At 60.3% G+C, this 9,165-nt stretch overlaps 1 protein-coding gene across 1 annotated transcript; it reads left to right on the top strand.

Annotated features, from left to right (window-relative positions):
• Positions 1 to 3,069: 3,069 nt before the first annotated feature.
• LOC135287298 (uncharacterized) lies at positions 3,070 to 8,951 on the top strand. The gene is made up of 14 exons (XM_064400647.1): positions 3,070 to 3,878; positions 4,291 to 4,355; positions 4,450 to 4,599; positions 4,783 to 4,931; positions 5,252 to 5,399; positions 5,644 to 5,831; positions 5,919 to 6,059; positions 6,336 to 6,450; positions 6,608 to 6,748; positions 6,937 to 7,113; positions 7,246 to 7,401; positions 7,560 to 7,661; positions 8,029 to 8,131; positions 8,752 to 8,951. The coding sequence occupies exons 1-14, from the start codon at positions 3,758 to 3,760 to the stop codon at positions 8,949 to 8,951; spliced, it is 1,956 nt and encodes a 651-aa protein (XP_064256717.1). The 5' UTR covers positions 3,070 to 3,757.
• Positions 8,952 to 9,165: the final 214 nt, after the last annotated feature.

Raw genomic sequence — 9,165 nt, 5'->3', positions numbered from 1 at the left:
TCCACCTGGACACACACTTGGGGGAATACGAGCTAGAGCTGGAGTGTCTGTCCTGAAAGGACCTGAAGTCATTCAGCCTTGCCAGCTTTTTTTAACAGTGTGTTGGTGCTCCCCAGGAAAGCTACACATTTGGGGAAATGCCTTTGGAGGAAAGGGGCTTGCTTCTCAAGGAAAGTGCTTCCCAGGGAGCTCCCAGTGAGGCAGGTACAAGTGACCCCCTTTGGCTCTCTGTGCTCCTTTCAGTCCTTGATGCCCATTGCACGTGGCAGAGGGGCAGGGCAAGAGAGAAGGCTGTGAAGAGCAGGTTTGGCATCCACCTGGATCTGCAGAGACCAACCCAAGCACCTGCAGCAGGGTGTGTTCCCCACCTCTGGACAGAGGTGTGAGCAGAAGCATCTCTGCCCAGCCCCAAAGCTCTCTTTGAGAGCTGTGAATTAAAAGGCCTTTACACACACACTTTTCTCATCTTACCTTTCTGCTGTGTTTCAGCTCTTGGCAATATGCATTTATTTGCCTCTTGCTTGCTGGAAGCTGCTGTGGCCCAGGGCCAGCACAGAGCTGGGCTGGGTGGGCCAGGCAGCGTGGAGAGTCTTGGCTGATCTTGCTGTGTCCCTGGCCTCAGAAAAGGCTTGGAAGGTTTGCATCCCAAGGCGTCCTGCTCATTGGCTCTCCCTGTGCATCTTGGAGAGAACAAGGTAGGCAATTCTGGCAGCTGGGCATCAGCAGGCCTTAAAATGGGGGCGTGTTGTGGAGCAAGGCCAGCTGAGATACCCTGAGAGGAGCCCAGTGCTCCTTGCTCCCCTCTGCTGACACGTGAGCGTTTGTCTGGTTTTGGGATGACCCTGGCTGTGTCAGGGGGTGCTACGTGGACACGAGACAGCCGGTCCTGTCCTGCTGTGTCCCAGAAGTGCCTCGCAGCAATCCTGCATCCATGTCAGGATGCTGGCCAAGAGATGTTCTGGAAGCTGAGGCAGCTGATTCTAAGCTTGTGCAGGTGCCTACAGGTCAAGGCCAACGGTGTTCCCTCAGGATACAGCAGTCTTGAGGGGTCTCCCTCACTCAAAGAAATTGGCAGAGAAATGCATTGTCTGCCAAAAGCCCTTTTATTGACCTGGTGGGAGGGCAGGAGTCTGCACCCCACTGAAATGCTTCTCCACCATGGATAAATTTCAGTGTGTTGGTGTAGGAATTGTATCAAAAATACCATGCATCTTTACACTGCTGAGGTGATTCAATAGGCAGGGGGTTAGAAATACACTGTGTCACATTCCTATACTTGAAGCTAATGTCCGGGTGCTGGCCAGGAGTGGTCTCGATGCCCTAAAGCAGCACAAAATCTTCCTCATGGCTTCCCTGCACAGGTCTGATTCTGTACTTGTCCTTAGTTCTTCTGGCAGACTATGTCTAAAGCTTTTTGTCAAGTCACTCTCCTGTCAATTAGGCCCCAGGTTTTTCTTATTCTAACTGGTGCAAGTACTCAGGTCTGTCTGTGCTAAGCACTTGTTCACTAATGTGAATGGCTTGTGCTTACTTAGGTCAAACCAAGGCCTTGTTTCACTGCCAAAGGTGCCTGAGGCTCCTTGTGGCACCAGTTGCTTTCCTGTGCAATGCTCTAGCTCCCCCGAGAGTAAAGAGGGAGCTGGAGAAAGAGCTGGCCAGGCTGCTCTGGATCCTTGACCAGCAGTCCTGGTTAAGTGGAGAAGTCCGAGCTGAGCAAAGGTGCCAATGGAACAGCCGTGCACAGGAAGGCTCGGTGGGAAGGGTGATCCAGGAACCACAGCCTGGCAGCCTGAGCTGCCACCAGGGAAGGCCTTGGAGCAGACCCTCCTGAGGGCCATCCCACGGCACGTGCAGGGAACCAGGGCGTCTGCTGGAGGGTGGGAAAGCTCTGCGGAGGGACAGGGACAGCTCGGGGTCCTGGCGAGGTGTTGAGGGCTTCTGTGAGGAAGGCTGGGGGGGTTGGTGTTGGGGGGGTGTTGGAGAAGGCATTGTCTGGAAGGTGAGAGGTCTAGGCTGGAATCTGAGTCAGGTTGAAGGCAGCATCTGTGGTTTGGCACAGCTTTAGTTACGGAGGGCAGAAAGAATATCTGTGACTTTTCCTGTTCATGGTCCTGATTCTCCTGCAGGGAACCAGAGGGCAGAGCTGTACTTTACTGGCCACTTAGATATCTGTACCAGGGGGAGGATTAGCCCTTTGGCCATCTACTTTTTTGGTTGGGCTACTTTGGGAACACTGAGTGGACTTTCATTTCTTGAGAGCTTTTATTCCTTAAGAGAATGAGGATATTATCATCCCTTCATAGAAAACCATTTGCAAACCAAAGAATGGCCCTTTTTTTGCCTCTGTGGAGTGTTATGTTCTGTAAAGTGACTCTCAGTGGATGACATTAAGACATGCTTTGAGATGGGAAGCAGAATTCCAACTCTTCACCTTCTCAAGCCATCCCAATTGATTTTGGAAGTTTGCAACTTTTTGGAACTACTTGAATTGAGCAATGGGAAGTGAAGCTTTCCTGAACTGAGGATTCTTAAATGCCACATTCTTCCATGCCTTTGCCGTTAAGGTGTTTTCCTGCAGAAGGAAATGACTTCAATGAGAAAATAATTTCAGCATGGAGTAAGAGCTTCTGACAGAGACCAAGTGTTGCCAGCAGTTGCTCCAGGTGCTCCTGCCAGCAGCCCCTGCAGGAAGGAGCACAGTCCCCAGTGCACGTGGGCTTTGGTTCCCTGTGGCACAGAAGCCCCCCGGGGCACAGGTCTCTGGGGCAGGAGATGGGCACCAGCGCTGCCAGGGCTGAGGGGTGGCAGGTCTGCTTGGGCAGGGACTCTGCCACACCTGCTGATGGCAGCGCTGCCCGGGCCCCAGGGCTCAGGGCAGCGTTCGTGCCCTGGCCCACACGTTCCTTGTCCGTGTCACACCCGCAGGTTTAGGATGGCCACCAGCCAGAACGTGTCCCAAGGAGGCCGTGCCAGCTTCTGTGGAAGGCCCGTGCCCTTCCCAGGGGGGCTGTGTCAGCAGCCCTGGGGGCTCCTTCTGCTGCCCTGAGCCTGCAGAGCAGGGCAGCATTTGCTGATGGTTTGAGCCGTTCCTAAAGACCCTGTCAGGCTGTCTCAGACACCTGGGGCCAGAGATTCCTCCTAAGCTGGGCCACTTTGGGTGGGCTGGGGGCGGCTCCAGGGCAGGGGCAGTGTGTGCAGGGGCCCTTTGTGACACGGTGTACCATGGTCACCACGCCATGGAACGGGTGTCCTAGAGCCCTTTGTGACACGTGGTGACATAGGAGCTGGTGGTGACAGGAACACTCCAGAGTGCTCGGAGCACACAACGGGACAGGACGAGACGGAGCAGTGCTGTGAGGAGCCCCACACAGCACACTCGTTTGTGTCTGACCCGGAGCCTTTCCGAGGTGTTATTCCTGCAGCTGACCTCGAGGCCAGACCACAGGACTTGCTGACCCGTGGCTTTCCTGAGGTTTCTCTCCTGCAGGTGCCCTCGAGGGCCGACCGTGGGCCTTGGTGCCCCGGAGGCATCTCCCATCCTGCTGCCAGTGCCCTCGAGGCCAGACCACCATCCTTGACAGGACTCTCCTGCCCTTGTGGCAGGAGCCCTCCAGAGCAGAGTGCAGGACGTGCTGTCCTGTAGCCCTCCTGAGGCTTCGCTCTTGAAGGTGCCTTCCAGGCACGACTGCAGGACTTGCTGACTCGGAGCTTTTCCGAGGCACCTCTCCTGCAAGCAGCCAAAAATCCAGTCAGTGACATGGAGCAGAGACCCCTGAGAGTGCCCAAGCTGGCCTGTGTGGAGGAAGAGGAAGAAGGCCCTGGAGCTGCCCCAGCACAGGAGATGGAAGAGGTGGTGCCGTTCAAGCCACTGCAGGAGGGTGAGTGGCAGAGCTGGGCTACAGGGCTGGTGCCTGCAGCCAGCTTGGTGTGATAGCATCCCACTGCATCCCAGTGCATCCCATTGCAACTCATCCCAACCCGTGGCATGGCGTGGCATGGCATCGCATGGCATCCCATGGCATCCCATCCCATGGCATCCCATCCCATCCCATCCCATCCCATCCCATCCCATCCCATCCCATCCCATCCCATCCCGTCCCATGGCATCCCATCTCCTGGGCCATGCCTATGGACAGGACAGAAGAGGGGCCAGGCAGACACCCCGCAGTGGCCGTGCTCCATCCCCTGGGGCATCCCGGGGCTGTCCCTGCCTGGGCAGGGCAGGGCTGGGCTGTGTTCTCCGGCCTCTCCCGCAGCCCCTCAGCTCTGGCTGCGCTCACTCTTTGCCAGATGCAGCCGTGGAGCGCACACAAGAGCAGCAATCCAGCCGTGGCCTCTTCCACAGAACAGCACAGGTACCTGCAGCCATCCCCACCTGGGCTGGGCCTGCTGTCACCATGCTTGGAGCATTCTGTGGAACATCCCTGGTTTCTTGCCCTTCTCCTACAGCTGGTTTGCAAATTAATCAAGAGAATTCGGGAGGAAGAGACCAGCACCGTGGGCACTGGGCTCAGAGCATACTCGCACATCTTCAAAACCAAGACCAGTGCTGCCCTGCTGGATATGCTGGTAGAGGAGGGCTTTTGCAATCCAAAGCAAGTAAGCAGCCCGTGGCCAGGGTTTGATCCTCCCAGGAATTGCTTGGCCTCCCAAGCCACACCTGCTGGTCACTGGAAGCCTTTGAGGCCATGGCAGTGTGGTGGGAAGGGAAGCACTTCTCTGGGCAAGGTGGGGACATTCCTCCCTCTGGCAGCTGTCCAAGTCTCCCCATGCCTTCTCCAGGTGCCCGCCATGGTCAGGTACATCCACCAGTGGCTCATGGTCAATCAGTTTGCTGAGCACAGGCTGAACAGGACCCTGCTGGATCTCACCGAAGCACAGCCCGCTGACGTACTGGTGACGCTCCTGCGTGTGGCCCCATCCTGTGACAGGTATGGGGCCCGCCTGCCCAGAGCGCTCAGGGCTCCCCAGCCCATCAGTCCGTACAGCCTGTCCCAGCTGTCTGAGCAACAGAGAGCTCCAGGGCCCTCTGGCTGCTCCCTTTGCCAGCCCTGGCACGTCAGTCCCGAGCCTGCTGCCATGCTCCCTCACGGCCCCTCAGGGGCCTGTCCCCACAGGGCTGGGCTGCTGGGAGCTGCTGGCCAGTGGCAGTGGGCAGGGGCAGAGCTGGCAGCCAGCTCAGGTCCCTGCTGCTGCCCAGGCCACAGTGCTGTGTCCCAGACCCCCCTGAGACAGAGCTCTAACCCCACAGAGCTGCTCTGACCATGTGGAAGAGCATCATGTGCTCGCCCAGGACTGCGGAGCCTGCGCTGCTGATACTCCTGGATGTGCTGGGGAGCTGGCCCGAGCACAGCATGTGCACCTCCGATGGGGACAAAACGGGTGTCTTGGTCCTGGCTGTGAGTTTCTGCAACTGGCCTTTGCTGGCCCCAAAGCCGCCTCTCCAGCAGCTCTCCATCCTCCTTCCCCCACTGCATCTCCCTGCCTCAGGCGCTGGGCTGAAACCTGGCCTCGGGGCAGCTTCAGGGGCACCAGGCCCCTGCTCCCCCTGTGCCTCTTTGGGCCTCTCCCTCCCCTGCTCAGGCCCTGCCACACGGACACCTCGGCACTGAGCGCTGTCTCGGGGGGCTTTGTCCTTTGCAGGCCACTGTGGTGATGTGGAAGATCCTCCAGGTGCCCTGTGTCCCACACATGGTGACGGTGTATTTCCCCCGCCTCTTTGTGCATCTGCTCTTCCAAGTGTTCTTCACCACTCTGGATATGCCAGAGGCAGTGGATAACTTTTGGAAGGGGTGCCAAGAGCAATATGACCTTGCCACCAGCCCCAACAGGTGCTCCATCCCACTCCTCCTGTCCCTGCCACGTCCCTGGGCAGGAGCCAGTGCTCCAGCGTGACCGGGGCTTTGCTCTGCACGCAGGTTTGCAGTGCGGACCCTGAAGTCCCTGCTCTGCCGAATGCAGCACGAGGATGTGGTGGTGGCGATGGAAGCACCAGCGTGTGGCTGGGACACGCTGCTGTGGGCTGACACCCACCACTATGCCGTGGCTCTGCTGGCCAGGTGAGAGCCCCTTCTCCCCGCTGCCTCTGACATTTGTGCTCTGTGCCCAGGGTGCCCCACACAGTCCCCATGGTCGCGGGCCAGAGGGCCTTGTCACCGAGGGACAGCCAAGCAGACTGGAAAAGGCTGGGAGAGGAGGGTGCCCACAAGGAGCCACCTCCCCAATAGCCCAGGGTCCCTTGCAGGATGCTGGGGAAAGACCAGACCTCTGTGAGTCAGTCCTGGCAGAGGTTTGTCCTCATGGCCCACAGTCTTGGTGACTTTTTCTCCTGCCAGGGAGATGTCCTGTGTCTCCATGTCCTTGTGCTCCCGCATCGCTCGCTACCTGCTCCGGCTGCTCAGCACACAGGAGCCACGCTGGGAGCTGCCCGCCCTGGCCTTCCTTGCGGAGGTGAGCCTGATGGCCAGCGCTGCCTCCCAGCTCTCTGCGCTCTCGTAGCCGCCGCTGCCTGGGACGGTGCCCGTGCCTGTGCTGCTGCCTGGGCCCAGCCCTGTGCGGTTCCAGCTCCTGCTGGCCGGCTCCCCTGTCACTGTCCTGTGCCTTTCAGGTCCTCGAGTTCCTGGACTTGAGTGAACGCGGTGCTAAGAGAGTCCTGCAAATCTTGTCAAGGCACCTGCGGAGCGAGTGCAGGGAGAGGCGTCGCCTGGCACTCAGGGCCCTTCTCGAGTTCACTGACGAGCCCTCCATGGTGAGAAGGGGGCAGGGGCTAAGCTGGGCAATGCAGTCCTTTGGGCTTGGCTGCACTTTGGGTGCTGGGGCAGCTGCTCCCAGCTCTCCTGCCTCCGGCTTCAGCTGCCCGAGTGCTTCAGGATAGGCCTTTGGCCTCTGGGCCCTGCCACAGCAGGATGGCATTTCACCAACTTGTGTTCTGAACAGACCAAAAAAATGTGGAGCCTGACTGAAAGCCTTGTGGAGCTCCTGCAGGACGCAGATGGAGAGATAGTTTGCATGACGGTCATGCTACTCAGCTTTATTATTTTGGACAACGACACGCTGATACCTGGCCCCATCACACTGCAGCTGGTTGAGGCGCTCCTGCCACTCTTTGACCACGTAAGGCTCGCTGCCCTCAGCCACGGCCACTGGGTGCTGCCCGGACACTTGTGCCCTGTGGATTTGCAGGCCGGCGCCAAGCTGAGACCTGTGCAGCCAATGCTGAGGTCTTTTTCTCTTCCTTTCATACAGGACAATAACCAGGTGCAGGTGCTCTCCATACTCCTCTTCCGAACATTGGTGACGCTTCCACAGAAAAAGGAAAAAAAGGCCCTGAAGACACTCCTGCGCCAGAGCCTGCTGCCACTCTTCTTCCACTGCCATGATGAGAATCGGCTTGTGGCACAGGTGAGGATTCAAGGGCTGCTGCTGTCCCCTGGCAGGGGGCTCGGCTGCCTCCTGCCCTGGCGCCTGCCGGGCTGCAGCCTCCTCCAGGCCTTGGCACAGGGACCCGGGTCCTGCACCCTGGGCTGTGGGGCCATCTCCGTGTCTCTGCTGCTCTCCAGGTTTCTCAGGAAACGCTGCTTTGTGTGGCCAAGTTCCTGAAGAGGAGGGATCTTGAAGAACAGCTGAAGAACAAGAAGCTGTGGAAGTTCACTGAGTGCCTGGTAAGGAGGGCCTGGAAGCCCCAGCCTCAGCCTGGAGAAGCCCCCTGAGCTCCGTGCTCAGTGTGCGGCACCGGCAGCTGTGCCCCTGCCCGCTGCTGCACCCCGAGGCCGCGCGGGCTCTTCTCCAGGCTCCTGTGGGCCCGAGCTGGGGGCCGATGGAGCCGCGGCCCGGCGGGGCTGCGGGCCGGGGCGGCACCGCGGCTCTCCGGGCAGCAGCCGGCCCTCTGCCCCCTCCAGAGCCCGGCGCCAGCGGCTGCTGGCCGCGCCTCAGGGCTGTGCGGGCAGGGGAGGCCGGGGCTGGGCGCAGGGAGCGCCCGCCACAGGGGCTGAGCCCGCGCCGAGCCTTCCCTGCTGCCGCTCTCTGCAGCTGGCAGAGGACAGGAGCCGAGCGGCCGAGCACCTGCGCCGGGCCCTGCCGTACCTGCGGAACCCACAGGAGTCCCTGCGAGCGGCAGCCATCAGGTTCACGGGTGAGCCACGAGCCCGGGCTCCCTCCCCGGCCCGCCGCAGCTCGGCCCCAGCCCCGCCCGCTGTCCCGGCAGCGCCGTCCGGGCCCGGTGCCCCGGAGCCCCGCCTGGGCTCGGCGCTGCTGCCGGCCTCTGGCAGCCGTGCCCTCGGGCAGCAGCGTGCGGCGTGGCCTGGGCTGAGCCCTGCCGGGCCAGCAGGGCGTGTGGCCACAGCGCCAACAGCGCCGCTGGCACGGAGCTGTGCCGCCGGCGCCGTGACAGGCTCTGTGTTCCCAGGCATGGCCGGGCGGCACCTGAGGGGGAAGAGGGAAGAGCTCCAGCTCATCTGCAGCGGTGAGTGAGGGCAGCGGGCTGGCAGCGGGGGCTGGCGGGGGCAGCTGCGAGCCCTGCCCCGGCTGCGGAGGGCTCTGCTCCCTGTGCGGACCAGGGCCGGCGTGGGCAGAGCACACAGAGATTTCAGGGCCACCTGGGGTATTCGTGGCCAGCAGCTTCGGGCTGAGCCCCTTGGTCCCTGCTCCCTCCTGGCCATGGCTAGAGCGGGCTGGGATGGCCCTGGCAGGGGGCTCTCCTCGGGTCCCCTCAGCTCTGGGATCTGACCATGGCTCTGTTCCTCTCTCTTTCAGCCCTTGAACACCTGGCAGAGGACATCAGCAGTGCCATGTCAGACGCGGCACGTCAAACATTGGATGTCCTCCGGGCACTGCAGAGTGAGGGATACTCTGTCTTCCAGAGGCTGCAGGATCAGCTCCACAGGGCATGGAGGACACGGCCTCGTCTGTCGGGGCTGGGCTGCCTGCGCTGCTGGAGCTCTGCAGAGAGCTGATCGCAGTGGCTCTGTCTGCTGGGGCCACCCGAGCCAGCGGGGATTTTCTGTTTCTTTAAGATTGTTCTTTTCTTCTTGTTGTTTTTTTCTGTAGCATAAGAATATAGATGTGTTGTAATAGACAGACTCCCAGGATCTTTCTTTTGCTGCCCAGGGTCTGCAGGACATGGGGGAAGAGGGGGAAAAGGGTGCTTGGGCTCAGCAAGCTGCCCAG

Source organism: Passer domesticus, chromosome 29, assembly GCF_036417665.1.
Source record: "Passer domesticus isolate bPasDom1 chromosome 29, bPasDom1.hap1, whole genome shotgun sequence".
NCBI classification, from domain to species: domain Eukaryota; kingdom Metazoa; phylum Chordata; class Aves; order Passeriformes; family Passeridae; genus Passer; species Passer domesticus.
Note: the sequence above shows the minus strand (reverse complement) of the source record. Positions and strands in the feature narration are given on the sequence as shown.

Coding starts and splice junctions, on each gene's coding strand:
- LOC135287298 (XM_064400647.1), top strand. CDS start 3,758: ATGGAGCAGAGACCCCTGAGAGTGCCCAAGCTGGCCTGTGTGGAGGAA. Junction 6,749..6,936: donor TCACTGACGAGCCCTCCATG/GTGAGAAGGGGG, acceptor TGTTCTGAACAG/ACCAAAAAAATGTGGAGCCT. Junction 7,114..7,245: donor TCCTGCCACTCTTTGACCAC/GTAAGGCTCGCT, acceptor CCTTTCATACAG/GACAATAACCAGGTGCAGGT.